The sequence below is a fragment of the Carettochelys insculpta genome, chromosome 8 (assembly GCF_033958435.1).
Source record: "Carettochelys insculpta isolate YL-2023 chromosome 8, ASM3395843v1, whole genome shotgun sequence".
Lineage (NCBI taxonomy): Eukaryota > Metazoa > Chordata > Testudines > Carettochelyidae > Carettochelys > Carettochelys insculpta.
In genome coordinates this window covers 50,438,290-50,462,267 of record NC_134144.1, presented here as the reverse complement: position 1 = coordinate 50,462,267, position 23,978 = coordinate 50,438,290, and the positions used below count along the sequence as shown (strand labels likewise).

Here is a 23,978-nt window from a genome sequence, read left to right as displayed (position 1 = left end):
GTATCCTGCATAAAAATGTGCTATGAACTCAAAAAGACTCCTTTACTGGCCACGCCCAGGGCTCACTCCACTAGGGCGGTGGCGGCATCAACAGCCTTTTTCAAGGGCGTTGCGCTAAAAGACATTTGCAGAGCGGCGACCTGGTCATCCTATGACACCTTCACCAAGCACTACGCCCTTCACAGGGTATTCCAAGAGGATACCCATCTCTCGACAGCGGTCCTCTCGGGGACAAGCTGCACATGATCCGATTACCCACCTTCTATGTTGGGTTACTGCTGGGTAGTCACCTAATGTGGAGGATGGGCGGTGGTGGAGCACCCACGGGGACACATCTCGAAGAACCACCACCGCCCATCCTCCCCGCTTCGGATCTCTGTTTAGTATTTTGCAGGAGCATCCGAGGCAGTTGGTCAAGGAATTGGCGGGGACCAGATCGCGCACATGGCCAGGAGTGCGCAAGGGAGCGGCGTGCACCGGCGCATGCGCGGTCTGGCAGAAACTGCTTGGAAGATCCGACCTGCGGCACCGGGGCGAGCCCGACACCTAACGTGGAGTACCCACAGGGACACATCTCGAAGAACCACCGTCACTACGGTGAGTAACTTCTCTTTAGTCTTTAAAGTGCTACTGGACTGTGGTTTTTTGTTCCAAATCTAAAGAAGTGTCATGATGAAAATGATGGCAGCACAACTCATTCAAGCGTTGAAGTGAGTAGCAATTTTGTTTTGCTTTTGTTCTGATAGCAGGGAAGCCAGGATCTGCCAGAAAAGAGACACTGAAAAACTTTCGGGGCCTGAGCCACACCGTTCTGTTAGTGACAAATAGATTTGGTTTTATGCCCAAAATATGCGAGTAGGATGAAGGGAGACGGACAGACCAATACACTTTATTTCACAACAGTAAAATAATGTTCGGCTGTTTAGTGTTATTCAGTTACTTTGAAACGTGGTGGTTAGAGAGCTATTACAGTTTAACCCTATTATTTACCCAGAACTAAATACTACCTGTTCTACACCTTGTATCAGAGTACAGCAGAAACTTAATTATCTGGCATTGCTGGGAACAGGTTGCTGGATAATTAAGTTTTCCAGTTAGTCTAGTGGGGCCACTGGCCTTGCTTGGCTGACCCTTCCAAGGGCTGGGAGGTTCCACCTCAAATGTCAGTTAAAATGTGCTGGTTATTTAAGTGACAGATAACACAGCTTTCCTGTAATTGGGTGACAGCAAAACATCTCTACATGCCAAAAAATGCAGTTCTTCAAAAGTCTACCAGGAACCTGACCATTGTGCCAGTTGATAAAGAACCTTTTATTCAGGGAGACATTCAATTATTTTCACATCATGAAAAAAAATTAGTCTCAATTCAGATAAAACCAAAATTATTCTTCGACAAATTACAACTAGTGCTTGTGTTCAGCTCTTGAACTTCTTGCAAATAACGTTTGTTTCAGAAGTCAGATACTATTGCCCCCGCCAAAAAAAAAAAAAAGCCTTGATTTAACATAGATAATGATACAGTAAAACCCTCAGCATATGTGCACCCAAGCGTGCGCGCTCTCTCTCTGTGTGCGTCTCTCTCTCTCTCTCTCTCTCTCTCGTTAACACAACTGCTGCCCCTGACAGGAGCAGGAAACCTCTCCTGTTAGGCTGCTGCCCCCATAGGTGCAGTTTCCCTGCAGTTGCCACTCCTGACAGGAGCGGTTTCCTGGTCCTGTCAGGAGGAGCAGCGAGAGTCAGGCTGCCACTTCTGACGAGCAGTTTTCTGGTCTCTTGAGTGGCGGGGAGTCGGGAACTAAGCCGTGGCCTGGTTCCCCACCACCTGTGAGACCTGGGAAATTGACTAGCACATGGCTGGTCAGTTTCCCAGATTCCACAAGCAGCAGGGAGCTAGGAACAGGGCTGCCTCCTGGTTCCTGGCTGCCAGCTGCTCTGGGAGCCAGGAAACTGACCAACCCTGGTGGACTGATGGGTCTCCCAGCTCCTGCAACCCCAGGGGAGCTAGGAACCTGGCTGCAGCCTAGTTTCCATCTTCCCTTGACTTGCACATAAATTTGAGTTACGTGGGAGTTGCAGGAACGCAACCCTGGTATAACTTGAGGGTTTACTGTACATAACCCATACAACATGATGGCAAGTAACAGAGAGATAGCTGTGTTAGTCTATATACTAATCAAAACAAAACAGCAGTCCAGTAGCACTTTAAAAGACTAACAAAATAATTTATTAGGTGGTGAGCTTTCATGGGCTAGACCTGTGAAGTGGGTCTAGCCCACAAAAGCTCACAACCTAAAAATAAATTATTTTGTTAGTCTTTAAAGTGCTACTGGACTGCTTTTTTGTCCTAACATGATGGCAGTACACATCTACTATATCCAATCACTTCATGTAGCAAAATCCCTGAGATCTTTAGCTATGGAACAGAAATGTTTTTAAAGTGTTCCTACTGGGAATATAGTTTTCTAAACCCATACAAATAGTTGTATAACTCCAGTACAAATCAGTGTGTAGGTATGTAAGGAAACATGTTACAAACTAAGGCTTTACCGTCATGACAACAGGTTTCTCAAAGTTGTACATGGAATGTGCTCTCCGTTGTATGAACTTCTGAAATTCTGTACCAAGGAAAGGAGTGTTAGTGGAGTAGCAATAAAGTGATACTCCTAGACTTTAGAGTTGATACTTCATCTCACCATTATAGACCATTTGAAAATTAAATGGTTCTCCTTCATAAACCTCATTTAAGTGTTTCATAGCTATAATAAGGCAGACTTCCAGCACAGATAAACCTACAGTGAGAGAGAGAAAATTTTAAATATCGATATGCATGATTCTAGGCACATTAAAAATACAGGATTGTTTACTATATGGCATTACTTTGAGATTAATAGATGCACATCAAGAATTGTATGGATGTGAAACATGGGTGATGATAAAAGGTTTGAAGAGAAGAATATTGGTGTTCAATAGGAGTTGTTATAAAAAGAGCCTGAGAACAGGATGGATGCAGAAGGTCACTAACCAGGAATGATACAGGAAGATACAGACAAAAGAGAACCTACTACAGAAGGTTATACAAACACAAGTTACAGCTATTTGGGCATATTTGCAGAATAAACGACTAACAAATCAAGACCCTGGTATTTGGCATAATGGACGGTTTAAATGGGAGAGGCAGACCCCACAGAGAATGGGCAGATAATATAGTAGACTGGTGCAGAGGTAATCCACAGAAACTGAGCCACTTCGCACTGAACAGGGGAAGATGGAGGGAAATAGTGAGAGGCATCAGACACCAACAGGCGCTGAGCCCATGGTTGTTGTTTGATGATGAAGACATGGAGAATTTAAAAAACCTGCTAACCTGTCAGCTAATACAGACTAAACTTCCTGCTTTTTATTAAATGTGAATAGACTAGATATTTGAAATCCAAGTGATTCGCCTTTTGCACCCATTTCAAGTCTTGCAAGAGACTGGGCTGCTTTAATTTTGTTTTCTATCTGATTACTTGACAACTATTTTGAAGGAACATGATAGGAGAAATGTCTTTTCCCTTTTTCCCCTCCTTGAACTATGACAGGCTATTCAATATTGTACAATTAAATAGAAACATAACATTTACATTACACTCAAACACAGACAGGTCAGCTGGCCCTGACTGGTGGTGTACAAGCCCAGGAAGTTTAGGAAAAGCTTTAAGATACCAGAAGGTCTTCAACTTTAAAGCCCTTGAGAAGCTAAATGTCAACTTAAGTTAAATTGTGTCTAAGAGTTAAGTTAATCACTCCTTTAATAAGTGCATTATCACTTTCAATTACATAAACACCTGGACCCAATGAATTACTATATTATTGCATCAAGTATCGGAGGGGTAGCCGTGTTAGTCTGGATCTGTAACAGCAATGAAGGGTCCTGTGGCACCTTATAGACTAACAAAAGTTTTGAGCATGAGCTTCCGTGAGCACAGACTCACTTCATCAGATGCTGGTCTTGGGAATCTCAATCTGATTTCCAAGACCAGCATCTGATGAAGTGAGTCTGTGCTCACAAAAGCTCATGCTCAAAACTTTTCTGTTAGTCTATAAGGTGCCATAGGACCCTTCGTTGCTGTTATATTATTGCATGTGACACATTGACTGTGTTGTATGCAGTGTAGTTGTCGACACATCAGTCCCAGCATACTTCAAGTCCTTAGTGGGGAACTTCTACAGAAGCCAATGCTTTTATGAACTGTGCAAGAGAACTTAAGGGCCATCACATTAACATCTTAATAGGTCTGTATATGTTCACTAAAACTATTAGTTAAAAATTCTGGAGTTTACCATGTACAATGTTTGCTTTTGAGTCCATTCTGCACATTTTGCTTGCTTCAAGAAGATCTGATCCAGTCATAAATGGGTGAGATACCATTACGTTACTTAAAGCAAGCATCTGAAAATAAAGCAAGAGAAAATTTTCTTGTATTGAAATACTGATTATTGGATACATTCCAAACTTATAAAACTCAAATGTGAAAGTGGATATGCTTCCTGAAGTCATCAATTGTAAACAGTTATGAATAAAGCTGACAGGTGCATTACCTTGACATTGAAAGTTAGAATATTAAAAAGGTGGCGAGTAATTTGGCAGCTACTGCTAAGATAGTTTATTAATACAACTCCCAGATCTCAGTTATTCTTCTGAGCACAAGACCAGAGAAAGAAAAACCTTACATCTGGGTACCAGTACTGCCTGACCATATTTAGATTCCAAATGAAGCACGACAAGATAACAGTAATGGTTCAGAAACTGATATAATCAACACTGGATGGCTGGCTCACACATTTCAATGAAAAATTGGCCGAAGTGTCACTCATAGCGAATGGTCTGTAGCATGACCTTCAAGGCATTATCCTACTAAAGAAAAAACTACAATAATCATTGCAAAATATTGCTTTTGCATGCCAGGAAGAGCTACTTGCTCACAGTGCTCAGAATACCTTGGACGATCCAAAGAACGATATAAAACAAAGTAGTACATGTTTTCACTGGGGAGAACCCACTTATTTACAAGACACACCAAAATGTTTCAAAAGTAGTATAGAACAAGTAATGCTAACTTTGGAAAATCCACAACACAGTAGACCGATAGTCTTCAGCTATCAACCATACACAGTAACATGAATATGACATCTGAGACAGTAAGAATACAATACAAATGGCATTCATTTGTTTCAGACCAGACTGGTATCCCATACAACCACTGTACATTTGTTTTGATTTCATAATGACAGTTGGGCTGTGGCCACACTTGGCCAAAACTTCTAAATGGACATGCTAATTCCTCAGCTGCTAGGAATAAGGGGATTTCAAAATGTGCGAGGTCCTTTCGAAGAGGACCCCCGTGTAGCCACACCGAGCCAAGCTTGTTTGAAAGCAGCACTTTCCAAGTGCTGTGGCCAGCAGCATGCTAATGAAGTGATGAATATTCAATTCAGTGCCTCGTTAGTATTCATTTTGGCCATTAGCATGGCCATTTCAAAGTTTTGACCAAGTGTGGCCACAGCCTTGATGTCATTATTGGCAGGCATAGTGAACAGCAGCAGGCAGACCTACCTTCATTTTTATTTTAAACAAACCCACAAGGCAAGTATTTAAGAAACCTGCTGCAAGTTTACTCTTAAACACACAACCAAGCAATGATTTTCAAAGGATCAGAAACAGCCACATTAACATTAACTTTTATATTTTCTGCGCATTAGATGGTGGTAGAGAAAACAGACAAATTAACAGGACCCACATTCTCTGCCATGACAGAGATTTACTTTTTAAAAGCCTAACCAACATTTGAAGTTTTCTATCCTGTTGGATGAGCTATGGATTTTACTGCTGTGTCCCACTTCGGTGGACATACCTGCCTCAATGAGCTTTTTTTTTTCTTTTAAAAACACATGTTTGCTAAGTGATAATAATGTTCTACTAAATGCTATCCAATCCCAGGTCTTTAGGGTTTAGTCCCAGGGTAAAAAGAGAACATGGTGCTCTAAGCAAAGATAACTTACTGACCAGTCTATCCTAGTCCTTTATACCTATCAGCTACATCTACACTATCCCAGAACTTCAAAATGGCCATGCAAATAGCCATTTCGAAGTTTACTAATGAAGCACTGAAATACACATTCAGCACCTCATTAGAATGCCAGCGGCCATGGCACTTGGAAATTGTCGCGGCTCGCCACCACATGGCTCGTCCAGACGGGGGTCCTTTTCGAAAGGACCCCACCAACTTCGAAATCCCCTTATAAATAAGGCGCTGAATATGTATGTCAGCGCTTCATTAGTAAACTTCAAAATGGCCATTTGCATGGCCATTTTGAAGTTTTGGGATAGTGTAGACATGGCCATCCTGTCTGGTAGCCACCATATTCTGGCAGGAAGAAGAAACAAGAGTTGTCGTTCATTCAAGGTATACAGACATCGGTGCCTCTCTCTTGCCAGTTGAAGGACTGAGTTAGAGAAAAAGCAGATTGAGAAACAACTTGAGACTTCACACATGACAAACTTAAAGGTGAAATTGGAAACATCTACAACAGAAAGAGGATTACAAGCTAACAATATTGCTAAAAGTATTCTGTTCTGAGCCTATCTTACCCTACATTTGTATCAGTGCAATTAGTGAGCAGTATACCTACTGACCAGGTATACCTAGAATGCAGTTTGGAGCACAGTGGATACTCTCCTTAATTACTTTAACTTGAGGAAAACCAGGAAAATCAAAACACCTTTGATAAGAGATCAAAATAGGTTTGTAGACAGGAAAAAGGAACCTGATGACAGTGAGAGACTGAGAAGTACGGTGATGGAGATTAAAGGCAGGAGCAAGGGAGGTGGCAAACCGTGAGGCTGGGGCAACGGAAGCAGGTATCACATCTCAGTGCATGTGACAGGGTAAAGAAGGAGAAAAGCATAACAAGAGGCAAGAGTTAAATATGGGGGTAAACAAAGAGGAATGGGGAGAGACTCAGAACTTACTGAACATCTCTGAAGAAACAATTAGGATGCTGTCTAGAACAGGATGGGGCAAGAATTTGATGTGGACTTCAAAGATAGGGAGAAGGCACCTATAGCAACAGAATTAGAAGTAGGATTGTGCAGGAAATAGTACAGCGGTTGGTTAAGACTGAGGAAGTAAAAGGAATCTGAAGTAGTTAGAATTGAGCAAAGGAAAAAGAAAAAATCTTCCAGTAAATCATAGTATTTTGCTCTGAATAAGAATTCTCTTAGGAGTGAAATGCTTTGAACATTCATTCTATATGTAAGCACTATATAGCTTAGGAATGTATTTTTAAGTGAAGCAAGGACTAAATATAAAAAGCCGTGGACTACCAAGAGAAAAAATGAAAACTAATGATTTAAGCGTATCCTTAAGTGGAAGCACTGTCAAGGTGAGTAGAGTTATTCATATACCATATATCCATATACCTAATAAACTATTTAATAGTGAATGAAGTAATGTACAGATATATATGGCTAATCACATTTGAAAAACCCCTATCCAATATGCTGTCTGAAGCTCAGTTAACTCGTAGAAAACATCTGTAGCTTACAGGCTACTCTATGAGCAATTTCAAGAGATTTAACAATGTTTTAGAAAAAAATGTCAATACACACCAGCAACATGTGAAGTGATCGCAGGTCTTTGCTGCAGTGGAAATGATTTTGCAGTACATCTTGCACTGTTTTGTCTTCTGAAAGAGACTAAAAATGGAATTACGATGCACTAATTCTATCAGTGTACCAGTTCTTGCCAAATTGGAAAATCTGTCAGCTAAATCAGACCAATTTTTATAAACCAACATTAATATTTATCGTGCAATCAGAACAAAATTCTGAAAAAATCCCCCACACAAACCCTGAAATCTTACTCTATACAGGGAAAAAGGCACACCAAGCTCTTATATAGAAAATGAAATTATAGTCTGTATTTTATTGGACTAAGCCTGGAGGTCTACAATCTGCGGCTGTTTAAGGACTTTTGTGGCTCCCAATGCTATAATTGCAAAGTAAAAAAACACTCCGCATTATTTATTATAAATGGTCAACATCCTGCAGTAAATATGCATTACACTACAAATCATTGTGTGCACTGCTCTTAAAATAAGGATCATAAAAAGTATGGTTTGACATCATTTATTAAGGGCCATATTTTATTTATATTACATGCGTTGTGGCTCCTGAATTCGTTTTTTTTTTACTCAATTTAAAATAAAACGGCTTTCTTGCTAATTTGGTTGCTGACCCCTGCAGTAGGCAATAAAATGCTAAATACCAACCAAGACCCAAATGCACTTCCAGCTTTGAGTACACATTATATGGTGCATTCAACATGTTTTGTCTAATTATGTGATCCACCATAGAACTTCTAGATTCTATATACCCATTGAAAAATGCTTCTCATTTGTATCCAGATTTTTAATTGTTTTAAAACCATATACGGCTAGTTCAATGGTTAACCAGTATAAGCAGTACATCTCGCCTTCTCTTATTAATTTACTTACTTTGGCCAACTTAGTCTTCTTTCAAGTCAGCCTCTCAGCAAACAAGGCTATAGGAAATGTCTAAGTCACTGGTCTGCTGACCAATAAGGTCTTGTTTTTCTTGTACTTTTGTTATGTTTGTACAATATGTAGTACAATAGACCTATGGGTATTAGGTGCTAGGATAATACAAAGCCATTACTTTCTCACTTTGTCTAAAAACTAGTTATTTCAACCTTGAAGCAAACAATGAGCTAAAATATGCTATTTCAATCCTTTCTGAAAGTAGCGAATACCAAAATTACACACAGGGTGATAAAGACAAAAATTCTTTAGGGAACAGCAGTTTAGTAAATATATGAACTGTTCTAGCTATTTCAAATATTTTGGAGAGAAAAGTTAATTATATCATTATTACTTCCTTTGCTTCAAAATTACCTGAACATTCTTATTCCACTTCTGTGTGAAGCTCTTGTCTAAAAACTCTGCAGGTAGACATAATTGTTCTTTAAATATTTTTAGATATTGTTTAAAATCAAATGAATTAATCAAATATATCTGTCGGTGGGAGAACCTGGACTTCACTCTCTTTTCCAGGAGTTCCAGAATATCCTTGTAAAAATAAAAACGGAGATAAATCAGTGAAAACATTCTTCTAAAACAAACGTACAGAACAGCATAAATTAAAAAAATTGGATTATTAAAGTTGTTTCATTATCTAAAACTTTAGTAACAAATTTGCTAATTTATCATATAATTGAAAGTGTTCCTTTTAAAAGGCTCAACTATGCACCATTTACTTAAGGTCATGCACTACACCACCTCACACATTGGAACTGGTTGCTGGGCTACACAATTTTTCCATAGAGCAATAACTGAATTACTTTGGGTTGCATTCAAGATACTTTAACCACTGTACCAGAGCTGTAAATGTGTTGGTTGGTGGCTGTCATTTCACACATCCTTTGGAAGGTGGAACCTGATCTTGTCACAAAAATTTCAAGAGTCAGTATTTCTCTCAAGACAGTACAGTAAACTCTTGATATAACGGACTAATGGGGGGAAAGGGTGTCCATTAAAACTGAAAATCTGCTGCATCTGACAATTTAGCTCACTGACCTTCCCAGCTTCTCCTGGCTCCAGGCAAGAGCACCGTGGCTCCTCCAGCTCTGCGCCTATGGGGCTCAGAGCAGAGCCAGGGGCTCCTCTGGGTCCCAGCCACCTGCACTCTGCCCTGAGTACAGTGGCTCTTCTGGTTCTGAGCTGTCCATGCTCAGGGCAGAGCTTGGAGGCTCCTCCAGCCTCTGGGGAGGTCTCAGTTGTGGGAGAGAGGACCTGGTAGCAGCAGCTGTTGCACAACCAGGGACCCTGCGACTGTGGCAGTCCCAGCCCTAGAGAGGGATCCTGCAGCTGTGATGGTCTCAGCTGCAGCCAAGGAAGCAGCAGCTGTGGCGTTCCCAGACCGGGACCCTGTGGCTGTGGCGGTCCCAGCTGTGGCCAGGAAAGCCAAGACTGCAGCAGTCTGACCCACGGGGGGCAGAGCAGGGGCGTGGCCAGGGACCCTGTAGCTGCAGAGGTCTAAGGCACTGGAGGACCTGGAGGCAGCTCTGGTGAGTCTTTTGCAGTACTGAGCAACGTATCTCAAACACCACCCATTGCAGAACAAGTCACAGTCCTTTGAGTACTTTCTAATATGGAACGGGCATGAGCACTTAAATCCATTCATAAGCAATGCTTATAAATGAACAGTTTGGCTGAACTTGCCATCTTATGATAATGTGGATATAAAAAAAGACAGTCTTTTGTGGCCAGCTTATTTGTGGAAAATGTTCTTTTGGCATTCAATACATGCACTATAAAGATATTTTAAAGGCCAGTGTGAAGTCATGTGGCATACCTCACACTGATGTAAAAATGATAGCTCAGGACAGATTGTTCTGGTATCAAACTACCGCACTGACGCTCAAACACTTTGAGAGTCATTGTCTCCAGACACTATAAGACAAACCCAGGACTCATGGACTGCACAGTACCCACAGATGGCAGATTTTTATTGACATCTGTGACTAGATCTGTTGATCAGGTATAGGCGTAGTCGTTCATTGACTAATAGCTCAATTCATCAGCAGCACCACCACAAAAGACGTAACTGAATATTGATTCAGATATTATTTTAGATGGGGGGGGAAGTACATAGATAAACTTGCTTCCTGCAAAGTATTAAAATCACAATGTTTTTGTTCTCTACTCAGGAATACAACCATTTTTAAGCAATAAAACTGAAGCTGCAGGGAACAAAAAATAGTAGAGATGCAAAAAAATGTATTTGCATGAGGCAAGCCTAAAAAGCAGCAGCTAACAATTACTACTGAGTACAGAATACACAATTACATAGTTCCTGCAACATTTAGTTTTACTTATTTAGTTGTTATATTAATTATAAAACAACTATCAAAACCAATGTAACACTGAGTAATGCTTATTGTTTTTCTGTGTCCACTTGGTCTCAAGAGCATGGAAGTGGGTATACTTTTTAAAAAAAATCATGTGAAATACAAGAGTTTTCTTCTTTGATGGTGTCAGTGTGATTTGAGTTCAATTTCTAATGATTATTATAAACTATTTTTTTTTTTATAGGGGATGTCAGTGATAAGTTTGCTACTACGAAGATGAACCTTTCCTCAACTCCACCTGTAAGTATAGACACAGTCAATGCTCCCACGAAGTTGCTGACCACTGCTTTTTCTCCTGAAATACACTCTGGATTAGACATAGGCAAAATGGACAGAGTACTGCCGTTACTTCTATGGTACAAGTATTAATAGCCTTGTGTTCTCTTTTTCTTTTTATAACGCTGGTACCTTTCACGACATGCTTAATCCTTAAAACAAAATATTCCATGGTATACTTCAAAGATGTACTTACTATTAAATGTGAAAGAACTTCTGATTTTCTTAGTAAGGAAGTTGACTGAAACATATACCTGTTTTCCTACTTTTGTTCCAATTTGCTGTCAATATTTGGCATGTTGTATCACTTATTGTGTGTGTACACACACACACACACACACACACACACACACACACACACAGAATACAAAACCACTAGGTAAAGGGAGAAGTTTCGCAAGTTACCTAAAATTATCTGAGATGAATATATAAGATATGAAAGATATAAGACATGAATCTTAAGAATAAAAACATAAAATGCACATGTAACAGCAGATGTCAGCAACGTAAGCTCTATAAAACACAAACGCAAAGCATCTTACTTGTCTACATGTAAGTCCAATAACTGTTACTGGAGTTTGTGCTGACTGGGATATATCAAAGAGGTTATACAGTAACGTTTGGTTCTTGTGATGAACAAAGAGGTCAAATTCATCCAGTATAAACAGCACTGGACAACTGCTGTTTCGGTCACCTAAGACAGGAATTAAAGCAGCATATTACTTAACTAGTAATTACATGACAGATTTCTTACCACTGCAGCACTTTATTTTAGTGTGCACAGAAATTTTATAGTTTAAATGTATAAAATATTTGCTAACGTATAAGGCCTCCATCTCACACACATTTGTTAAAAACAGGGAAAATTATGATTATTTAGCTTAAAATACTGCAGAAGTTCAAGCAACTTGTCAAGCTATCGTTTAATTCCACATTTAAAAAAATAGGAAACTGACAGTTAAGACACCCATTTATTGTTTTAATATTTTTAAAACATGTTCTTATCATCAGTTCTTATCATGGGCAACAGAGTGATAAAAGTATTGCAGGTAATCTATATTCACATCCACCACTGCACTCCAGAGCAAACGTCTGCTTCTAGTAGGATGAACAACGAAATCTACACAATCTGGCTGCATTTTCCAAGGGTGGGGAGAAAAAAATCTCACCCCCACCCCCAACCCCCCCCAAAAAAGGTTACACCACACAGTAGCCACATCTACACCAGCCAGCTATTTCAAAGTAGCCAGGCCAACTTCGAAATAGCACCCACTGCGTCTATACATGCCGCGCGCTATTTCGAAGTTGAAATCAACGTGAGGCAGCGAGACGTCGAAATCGCTATCCTCATCAGGAGATGGGAATAGCGGCCTACTTCAATGTTCAACATGAAAGTAGGGCACATGTAGACGATCCGCGTCCTGAAACATCGAAATAGCGGGGTCCTCCATGGCGGCCATCAGCTGAGGGGTTGAGAGATGCTCCGTCCAGCCCCTGAGCTCTATGGTCGCTGCATGCAGCAGCCCCTTAAAGCTCCCCGCCCCCTTATTTCCTGTGCAGGAAGCCGAGAGCGTACAGGCAGCAGCACAGACACGTGCCCAGCCTGCACATCCTCCACAAGCCCCAACCCACCACTCAGCACCCATGGCAGCCAGCCAGCCCCCCAAGCACCCACAGGGCACCCCGCTCAGGGGACCCAAGGCTCCCAGCCAGCTAGCGGGGGAAGAGGCAGCGGGGACCCTCCTGGTCGGAGGCCAAGATCCGGGACCTGCTGGGGCTCTGGGGCGAGGAGGAGGTGCTACAGGTAATGGGGAGCAAGCGGCGGAACGCAGATGCATTCGCTCAGCTGGCCGAGGGCCTGGCTGCCCAGGATCACCCTCTCTGCACTCCTGACTACGTCAGGAGCAAGGTGAAGGAACTGCAGCAGGGTTATGCCCAGGCCACGGCCAGCCAGTCTGGGGCCGCCCCCGCTGCTTGCCCCTTTTACAGGGAGATCAGGGAAATCCTGGGCCCCCGGTACACCACCTCCCCCCGGCCACCCTGGCTGACGAGCCCCAGCAGGCCCCGGAGGCTGAGTCCGCCCCAGAGGTCAGCCCTGCACCCCAGAGGCCCCCACAGGAGCCCACCCCTGGGACAGCAGAGGAGGCGGCGGCGGCCTCCAACGACGGGGGTGCTGTGCAGAGACCTCCCCTCCTGCAGCTCCAGCGGGGCATCCGCCCGATGGGTATCCCCCGACCATGGGAGCGGACCATCAGGTATGTACCCCAGTGCACATCCCCGGGGTTAAGGGGTGGGGACAAGGGACATGACCAGGGCCCTCCACACACCCAGATGACCACAGCCTTGAGGACAGCAGTGGCATGTCCCTCAGAAGAGTCCATCAGCCCCTGCCCCCCAAGCAGGACAGCACCATGCCTCATCTGTGGGGATGGGGGAAGCAGAACCTAGAGATCCCCCCTGGGGGGGATAGCACACCCATCATCAATAGCATCTCTGGGGGACAGGGATGGGGAACCAGCAGCAGAGGGGTGGGGGGACATGGGCTACGGGTCAGGTCCCAGACTAACGGCTGTCTCCACTCTTCTCCCCTCTGTTCTGCAGCTGCACCATCTGAGGGCCCCGAGAGCACAGGCGCTGTGTCGGTCGTGCTGGACAGCCCACCAGGGCCATCACAGCAGGCCAGCCCAGCAGCAGCGTAGGGACCGGCCCCAGGACAAGCCCGACAGCGCCAAAGCCATCCCCGGGCGTCCACTGACCTCCAGCTCCTCGCCACCCTCCGGTGTCAGGTGGAGGTCTCTGAGCACTGCCTTCACGTGGGGGAGTGGTGGCTCCACCTGCAGGAGCGGGCACTGGCCTGGCGGCAGGAGGCTTGGGGGGCCTTCATGCAGATCTTCGAGCAGATCGCAGAGCAGTTGCCCCCCGCCTCCACCGTCCCTCCGAGCCACCCTCCACCAGCAGCTGTCCTGGAGCCTGCCACAGAGGGGGACCGTGGGCCTTGGGAACCAGCGCAGCCATATCTGCTGGTTCTCCCGGCCCCCACCCAGCCTCGAGGGGACCTCCGGCCCAGACATGGGTTGCACCCCCTACGCCAGGCGCTGGACAATAGGGGTGAAGGAGACCAAGGATGTAGTCCCCCCTCCTCTGTACATATTCCCCCCCCATAATTGTAAATAGTTTACTTGTCCCACCCCCCTTTAGTTGCCCCCCCAATGTACACAGTTCCCCCATTCTTAATGTAATGACTTCATTGTTTTGTTTCAAAAAAAGGTTTTGGTTTATTTACAAAAGTAGTGTGTGGGTGGTGTGTGCTCTCTGGTGCTCAGTGGTGTGGGCGTGGGGGTAGGTAGTGTTGTGGGTGATGTGGGGGGGCGGTGGGTGGCTCACCAGCAGCTGGCCCTGCCAGCGTTCACCCCGCAGCCTGCTCAAAATGGGCCCACACGGCCTCCCGGACCCAGATCCCCTCAGGGTCGACCTGGCAACTGGGGGCAGCCAGTGGCTGGGCGTCGGCCCTGACAGGCTCCACAGCCCAGCCCTGGAAGAATGCCTCTCCCTTGCTCTCCACCAGGTTGTGGAGTGCGCAGCACGTGCCCACAACCTGGGGGATGTTTGCGAGCTCTGCACCCAGGTGGGTGAGGAGACACCTCCACCAGCCTCTGAGGCAGCCGAAAGTCCGCGCAACCACCTGACGCGCATGATTCAAGAGGGTGTTGAACCGCTCCTGGGTGGCACTGACATGGCCTGTGTACGGGCGCATGAGCCAGGGCCGGAGGGGGCACGCCGCATCTGCGATGAGGCAGAGGGGCATGGCAGTGTCCCCCAGCGGGATCTGCCGCGTGGGGATGTAGGTCTCCACCTCCAGCCAGCGGCACAGGCCCGAATTCCTGAACACCCAGGTGCCATGGGTGCTGCCAGGCCAGCCAACATACATGTCCAAGAAGCAGCCCCAGCTGTCCACCAAGACCTGGAGGACCACGGAATGGTATTCCTTCCTATTCATGAAGCATCCTCCACTGTGCTCTGGGGCACGGATGGGGATATGGGTCCCATCTAGAGCCCCGAAGCAAACAGGGAAGCACAGGCTGGCAAACCCCACGATGGGGGCATCTGGGTCCCCAAGCCGCACCAGCCTGTGGAGCAGGGCACGGATTGCGCGGACCACTTGCAGAGGAAGGACATGGGAGACCACCCGTGAGGGGTGTGCAGGGTGTGTCTGGCCCTCCCCCCGGGCTGCCCCTCCCCCCAGGGCTCCCCCTATTCCCTGAGCTCCCTCTCCACCCTGGGCTCCCCGCCCCCCACCAGGTCCTCTTACCTCCATGAGGAGAGCCCTGACAGTCGCCTTGCCCACGCCGAACTCCTGCCCTACAGATCGGTAGCTGTCTGGAGTGGCCAGCTTCCAGACAGCGATGCCGACCCGTTTCTCAACGGTGAGGCCACGTCGCATGGGGGTGTCCTGGTGCCGTAAGGCAGGGGTGAGCCACTGGCAGAGCTCAAAGAACATCTGCCGGCTCATCCGGAAATTCCGGATCCCGCGGTCGCTGTCCCACTCACCAAGCACCAGCCACTCCCACCAGTCCATGCTTGTGGGGTACCTCCATAGCCGGTGGCGTGTCTGGCAGGGGGAGGCTGGGAGGGCAGCAAGGTCTGGGGCTGCTTCTTCATCCCCTGAGGACAGCTCAGCTTCCTCAAATAAAAGATGCTGAGCTGCCTCCTCCATGGCACTGAGCAGGGCGGACACTGCTCCAGGGGCAGGTGTGTGCGCCTCTGGCTACTGCTGCTACTGATGGGGCTCCATGCTGCTTCCACGGGTGTGCATGCTTGTGGGCTCTGCAGACCGCGTGCTATGCAGGCTGTGTGTGTCTGGGAGGGGCCCTTTAAGGGAGCGGCTTGCTGTTGCCCCAGAAGTGCTAGTCCGCCCTGTGACCCTGTCCGCAGCTTTTCCTGGCACCCTTATTTCGATTTGGGCCGCTTTTGTGTGTAGGCGCTGCAGGGGAGCGTCTATTTCAATGTACTGCTCTCCTACGTCGACATTAAACGTCGACAGCACCAGCCCTGGAGGATGTGTAGACGCTACTCGTCGAAATAGCTTATTTCGATGTAGCGTCCCAGTGTAGATGTAGCTAGTAAGTGATAAAAAGCAACAGAAAAATTGTCAATACTATTTCGGGTTTTTTTTTTTTTTAAATTTGCCATCATTAGCCATTCAACAAATAGTAGTGTTGCTCTTCTAACCTTGAAGATTTGAATCAAATATCACTGTGCCTGATATGACCACAGTACTGTTCCGGCTATTGATTTTGTGGCCAAGGTTCATTCTTTTGCAGAAGTGCCTTATACTATGGTCTAGAACAGGGGCAGGCAAAATGTAGCCTACAGGCCACATCCAGCCCACTGGGATCCTCAGGCAGGCCTGCCTCAACTGCTGGGGCGATGTGCCTCCAGGTGCTACATGCCACTTGCGTTCCTGTCCTAGGTCTCAACTCCCAGACCTTGAACCCCCTTCTATGCCCTCCGCCGACCAGAATCCTCTTCCTGCACCCATATCCCCTCTGTGGCCCTGCACCCCAATTCCCTGTCCAAGGTCACAATCCCCTCCTTCATCCAAACTCCCTCGTAATCCCACATCCTCTCCTGCACCAAAATCCCTTACTCCAAGGTCTCTTCACCCACTCCATTAAAAAAAAAAAATGCAGACCTTGACCACTTACCAAAATTTTGGAGTGGTACCCCATCAAAACATTTTGCCCACCCCTAGTCCAGACCGAGATAATCTTTGAGTTCTCTACAGCATTTGGGTGAAAGTTTATTAAAACTCCCCTAGAGTCTGAAGTTTTTACAAAATACTTACCTTTTTTTAAAGCTTCAAGAAGAAACACAAGGTTTTCAGAAAAACTGCCCTAGAAGAAAGAATGAACAAGTCAAAACTTTCAGGAAGAATGTGGTACAACTCGACCTTATCTGATGCATATCTGTCCAATCTGTTCTTAAAAGAGTCCAAGAAAGGGAAAATTCAAAACGTCCCTTAGTTATCTACTCCAGAATAGAACAATCCTTAGATTATATCTAGGCTAACTCTCCCTAACTGCAGATGAAGCCCACTGTATCTTATTTTTTCCCCATGTCCCCTAAAGGAAAACTAAATCAATCATCTCTCAATCAACATTTTACACAGTTGATGGCTGTCAAGGCATTACCCTCTCTTTCACCTCAAAACTATAGCATGGAGAATTTTTGCCCCCGACCCCTTTTTTTAAAAAAGCCTTCCCTCATAGGTCATGCTCTCTGAACTTTAGTCATTTTTGTTGCTTTCCAGTTTACTAACATCTTTAAGTCTTGTGTTCAAAACAATACTCCAACAGGCTTCACCAATGCCAAGTAAAACTGTGTTTTGTATCTTGCATATGACATTTGTTAATACACCCCAGAACATTAGCGCTTTTTTTTTTTTTTTTTTTTTAAATTACCACACTGACACTTGGGTAAATGTGTGATCCACTTCTCTTGCACAAATCTTTGTCATTCTATTGCCTAATCAATTAGTTCCCATTTTATATCTACCCATTTGGTTTTTCCTTGTAAAGTGTAGCACCTTTCATTACTGAATGTCATCTGGTTGATTTCACACATCTCTAATTTATCAAGTTTGTTCTGAATTCTAATCTTGTCTTTCGAAGAAAATGACAAATTTCCAAAGTTATTCTTATACACAAACTTTTAAAGTTCAGATTCAGAAGAAAGTTCATCTTCAATTAGTAGAAGGAATCTCAAAGGTACCAACACCCCAGGAAGAAATGTCATTCATAACACTGAACAATACATTAACAAGTCCTGTAGCACCTTATGGACTAACAGATATTTTGAAGCATAAGCTTTTGTCGGCAAAGACCCGCTTCATCAGATTCATTGACTCATGCATCTGACGAAGCGGATCTTTGCCCACAAAAGCTTATGCTCCAAAATATCTGTTAGTCTATAAGGTGCCACAGGACTTCTTGCTGTTCTCAAAGATACAGACTAACATTATGACTGTTCTTTCAAAAATTTACAACTGAACATTGACTTAATACAGCTTCATAATTGTATTATGCAGAAGAAAAATGCAACTTTACCTTTTTAAAATAAATAGATATTTAAACATAGAATTGTACTATATTTGCTTCTTCTGTCTTACTGCCTGTGTGTACTTCTGTTCCAAAAGGGATGTATGTTTAACTTATCTGTTCTTAATTCTAATGCCGGTAACTCAGGAGGTTCTACCAGACTAAGCTATTTTTCTCTGCCATCTTCCTCATACTACATATATAAAGTACTAAAAAAAAAAAAAAAATAGAATATATTAAAATTGTAAGTTTCTTGACCCACGTAGATTTTTCTTATTTAGAAACAAGGGCACCTTTGGCATGCAATTTACAAATCAGTAGTGTCACAGGGGTTGACTGAACACAAAATAGTCAAAGATGAATTGCTTGGAAAAAAAAGAAACATCTACTTCACTGCCACCCCTCCCCTTCTCTTACTTTCTCTTGTCCCAAGAAAGGAAATTGTGAAGGGGTAGGAAATAGAGGTTATGGCAACACCATTCTGATGGAATATCCAGTTACTTCTGGAGGAATTGAGCACCACTGTGCAATGCAGAATTTTATGTTTTGTACAGAATCCCTCCCCATCCCTTCAAAATGGGCTACAGGTGTACAGATGTCTGGACTTGGATTGCGTTCGGGCTTTCGGGAGCGGGGGGTAGAGAATCAAGAACTGTATTGTCACTGGGGTTTCTTTAAATTCCCTACTCCTGTGGCAACATTTTGCTCTGTATTTTTTTTTACACCCACCCATAGTTGCTGATAGGTATTTTGAATTGACACTTATTTTGACACAAAATAAGAAGGATTTTGCACAATTTTTGCAGAAATTTTAGGTTTTTGGTGCAGAATTCCCCCATGATAATCCTCTGAACAGAATATGGGTGAGGTCTGAAACTTATGTGGCCCGAGGACAAGACAAAAAGGCAAAAATCTCTCTTCCATTTATTTACAGGTTAAAACAACAGATTTAAAGTTAATGAAAGTCAAGAAGAGTATGTGTAGAAGGAGGGCTTGAGCAATCATGGGAGACAGTAAACTGACATATGTTGGGTTAGAAAGCTAGCCTGAAATAAAAGTGTATTAATGGTCTCATGCTCCCAGTTTGGATCTAGAATGGGATTTTATGTTGCTTTTCTCTTGTCCAGTCCTTAAATAAACAACACAATTAATGTATTCAGGGATCAAAAACAGACTAGAAGAACGGTGGAGAAGGTAACATCCCCACCAAAGCAAAGAAAACTGAGGAAAGAGGGTTGAACAAGTCCTTTTATTGGACTAATGACCAAGTTCTTTTTGCCTTTTGCTTCAGGGTAGCTAGAGTTGGACAACTTGATATATAATGGTATTTTATTTCTAGTACATGGAGAAGCACAGACATGCAATATTGCAATTGCTTTGTGTACTAACATTAAATACTTTTGCTTTGGTCTCCTCCCACTATAACCCTATCCAATTGGAAAAGGTGCCTCTTGTCTTTCCTGCAGAAAAAAAAAAATGTCCTCTATTCTAAGCTTGATAAATCATTTAGGTTAAGAAACTCAACCACAATACTAGTATCGCATCAAAACAGAAAACACAAATTAACAAGGCTTTCCTAAAGGTAATATAGCCAAATTCCACACATTTGGAAAAAATTTTGTAACAAAAATTCGTGACTAGGGATGAGGCAAGAGGCAGTATGTGAATCACCTAAGAAGAGAAATTACAGGTTGAATCTCTCTTTCGGAACACTCATCCGGCAAACTCCATAATCCAGCACGATTTTAGTTAGTTCGATGACCATTTATCATGGGCGTGGTCAAGTTTCCCGTAGTCCTAAGGAGTTTGTTTACAGTCACCAGTCCTGACTCTCAGTTCTTTACCTATAAACTTACCTCTCAATGTCCTATAAGAGCCCAGTAAGCAGTGGAAGTGTTAGTAATGTGTGAGAAAATATGGCCCTCCCACCCCTCCACTACATTCCCTCATCTAGCATCGGCCAGTTCCCCAGGGTGCCAGATGAGAGAGGTTCAACTTACACTGGGCTTTAAAACGGACTCAGCTAATGTTATCCTTCTAATTCCACACATCTCGTATCAGCAATACATAATTTATAAACTTAGAAAAGAATTATGAGAAGAGCCAAATTAGTCCATCAATGTTTTGTACTAAGGTTCAAATCCATTCATTTTAGTCTGGTTAATAACTGGAAGGGTTAGTTATTTGGGTGTGACTGTGTTTTGAGGGGAGATCTTTTAAGTCTTATGCTAATATTTAAGTGGCGTCTGAAAGAGCAGCAAGAAGTTAATACTCACAAAGACTTTGTCTCCAACCACATTTTCCATTTGTAGCTGTCTCGCGATCTCCTTGAGAGCTATTTTATCATTTGTCTGTAAGAGCCCTAAAACAAAGTGGTGAATATACAAACACTAAATTAGCTTCTCTGTTTTCTCTACCCCAACACAGTCCACCATTATGCATAGCCTTATTCCAGCAACGTTTTCCCTTCTATTATTTTTGCAGTAAGCCTACCTGTAACACTTGAGAACTTATTTCAGACAATCTTTTATAACAAAGGATAGAAAAGATTTGAGAGCAGATATTTCTAAACGTCTTTAAAAAAGACCTATTGGTTGAGATTTACAGAAAGTGAAAACCCACTACTACAAGCAAATAAATAGTAGCTTTAATTTGAAAGAGTGATTACTACTTACCATTTAGATGAACTTGCAAAAGGTTCTCTCTGACTTGCTTTATTTCCATGATTTCTTTTAAGACACGATTTAATAGCTAGAAAAAATTTTTAAAAAAATCAGAATCAGTAAACAGAAGAAACTTCAAATAGAACAAGAGAATAAAACATTTAATAAAAACTGACATACTGCTTTGTACCTCACCAAATCAGACTATCAGTTTTAAAAAAACTGAAGTACTTCTGCTAGCTACATTTTTTTTTTCCACTTCCAACATTTGTTCAGGCTTACTAAAAAAAAGTCTTTCAGATCAGATCAGTGAGCCCCTTCCATCTGGGCTTATTACTAATTTTATCTTTAGAAGACAAACTGCAAAGACCTAGAACTTTGTGGCATGAAATGAAACTTCTACGAGGATCCTGATACTGGCAGGAAAGATGAGATACTGGGCTAAAAATCAGTATTTGAACAACTTTTTTATTTCCGTGTTCCGTGAATTAAGTGGACTGATAGTATCATTTCGTTGCAGCAGAAAATAATATAAAAATAATAGGTACGCTATTTTATAGCTGAAATTAAAAATCCCAAAATTGAAAAATCTTCTTAAAAGCCTAAAATGGTAGCAATGGCATTGTCATTTAGTAGAAAAAAAAGTAGCACCTTAAGGCCACAAACAGGATTGGGCCATGTGTGTTAACTACAGTACAACACAGGAAAGTAACTGAAATCCCTACCTTGAAAGGTAAAAGACATCACACACACTTGTTATATCTTCTCCACAAATTTGACTTATTGCTGCCACACTATCGCCAAACATCAACTGTTGCAGCAGTGCATTGTGGGAACCTGTCAGTTTCCTCAGCCCCATAACAGTCTGAGTATTTTCACAGGTGCAGCATGGGAACAAAATGCCCTGCAAGTGGTTGTGGGTATGTGATGTCATCTTCCCACATTGCTTTGCCCTCATTCCCCTCCCATGGAAAGGGAATGGCCGTTTTTCCAGGAGGAAGGAAGGAAAAGTAGGGCATGGCATCAGCAAAGATCACCAAATTAACTGAGATCTCTTGCTTCTATAAGTGAATTGCTTTTTCTAACTAGAAAGAGAGATAGCTCAGTGGTTTGAGCATAGGCCTGCTAAACTCTGGGTTGTGAGCTCAATCCTTGAAGTAGCCACGCATGAATCAGGGGTAAACAGATTTAAATAAATAAAAACATATCCAGGATGGTGACTGGCCCTGGTGTAAGTGCAGGGGACTGGACTCTATGACCACTCACAGTCCCTTCCAGTTCTATGACACAGGTATACAGTAGTCCCTTGAATTATGGACACCTGCGTAACTCTAATTTCTCGTAAATCAGGGGGGCTTTTTTCCAAGTGAAACACCCATTCTGCAATGGGGGAAGCAGCAGGAGCACCTGCAGCTCATTTTTAAACCTAAGTCCTAGGGTTGGTGGGGCAGTTGGGGAAAGTTAAGCCTGGCACTGGACTTGGGCCATGGAAGGTCAAGCCTGGGCTGGGTTAGGCTGCAGGGAGAAACAGGGGTGGAGCTGAGCCAGACCATGAGGGGGTATAAACGGGGGCAGGGGCCGAGCTGGAGCCATGCACATGGGTGGTCTGAATCAACGCTGGTGGGGGGTGGTTCAACCAGGGCCACATAGGGTGGGATTCTGAGTTGTGCTTAATTCACGTTACTGTATCTCCATATAAAATTACAGCTGTAACTAAATTATCAAAGATTTTACAAAAAGCATCAGGTGTATGCAATGGGCAGCAAGGTGTCTAGTCTTCTCAACTGGCTCTCCACCCACTATTCCCTGTGGTTTGTTTTTTTTTTTTTGGGGGGGGGGGGCAAGGGAAAGAGGGAGAATCACAAGGAATGAGGATAGAAAAAAAGACTGAGCTTCCCACTACACTGTCTTTCCAAAAGATGATGGCACTGAAATCTTACAGTAGACAGTAGTAGGCATCTTTCAGTCTACATAGACTATGGATCGCGCCCTTCATAGCTCCATTTGGAATCATCATTTGCAGCGTCGACTGACAAGGTCCACAGAAGGCATCTGTTGCACGTGTAGTGGGTGTCTGGCAGGTCCTTACTGTGCTTTCTGTGGACTCGCTTCTCCTCTGTTAGCTGTCTGATCCTCATCTCACCCCTCTGAAGGCCCTTGTGTAGTTCCTGCCTCCATCTGCTGCGACTGTCTGCCAGCTCCTCCCAGCTGTCCGGCTCGATGTCTACCTCCCTGAGGTCCCTCTTGCAAACATCTTTGTAGTGCAACTGGGGGCATCTGGGAGGTCTTTTGCCAGAGGCTAGGTCGCCATACAGGATTGTCTTTTGGGATCCTTCCATCATTCATCTTGTGGATGTGGCCAAGCCACCGGAGCCGCCACTGCCTGTGGAGGATGTGCATGGTTGGGATTCCAGCTTGCTCAAGGACGGCGGCGTTGGGCACTCTGTCCTTCCATATATCCCAAGGATGCGCCTCAGGCAGCACAACTGGAAGATGTTCAGCCTCTTTTCCTGGTGGGCGTACAGGGTCCAAGACTCACTGCTGTAAAGAACGGTGCTGAGGATGCAGGCTCTGTAGACTTCCATTTTGGTGTGGGTGTACAACTTGATGTTATTTCACACTCTCTCGCTGAGTCTGGACAGAGTTGTGGCTGCTTTTCCGATCCTCCTATTTAGCTCAGTCTCCAATAACAAGGTGGACCTGAGGTAAACGAACTCATAGTCTAACATATAGTTGTCAATGCTGATTGATGGAGGTTCAGCAACGTCCTGACCAAGTACCTTTGTCTTCTTTAGGCTGATGGAAAGCCCGAAGTCCTTGCATGCTTTGGAAAACTGATCCAGCCGTTTCTGAAGCTGGTCCTCTGTGTGCGACACTACAGCAGCGCCTTGTGTGCAAAAAGATGCCCTCTACTGAGGATCCAAAGGCGTGCTTCAGGAGGAGCCCGAAGAAGATCCCAAACAACGTCGGAG

The 23,978-nt window shown here is 44.0% G+C and overlaps 1 protein-coding gene across 7 annotated transcripts in view; it reads right to left on the bottom strand.

Moving 5' to 3' along the window:
• Nucleotides 1-23,978, bottom strand: part of ORC4 (origin recognition complex subunit 4) — a 92,035-nt gene that overhangs the window by 46,347 nt on the left and 21,710 nt on the right. For all 7 annotated transcript variants that reach the window (XM_075002102.1, XM_075002101.1, XM_075002103.1 and 4 more), the window contains 9 exons: nt 21,019-21,094; nt 20,620-20,705; nt 17,092-17,140; nt 11,789-11,940; nt 8,956-9,129; nt 7,652-7,738; nt 4,324-4,432; nt 2,694-2,789; nt 2,548-2,615 (listed from right to left, as the gene is read on the bottom strand). In XM_075002102.1, the coding sequence (XP_074858203.1) occupies nt 2,548-2,615; nt 2,694-2,789; nt 4,324-4,432; nt 7,652-7,738; nt 8,956-9,129; nt 11,789-11,940; nt 17,092-17,140; nt 20,620-20,705; nt 21,019-21,094 (897 nt within the window). The remainder of the gene's footprint in view (nt 1-2,547; nt 2,616-2,693; nt 2,790-4,323; nt 4,433-7,651; nt 7,739-8,955; nt 9,130-11,788; nt 11,941-17,091; nt 17,141-20,619; nt 20,706-21,018; nt 21,095-23,978) is intronic.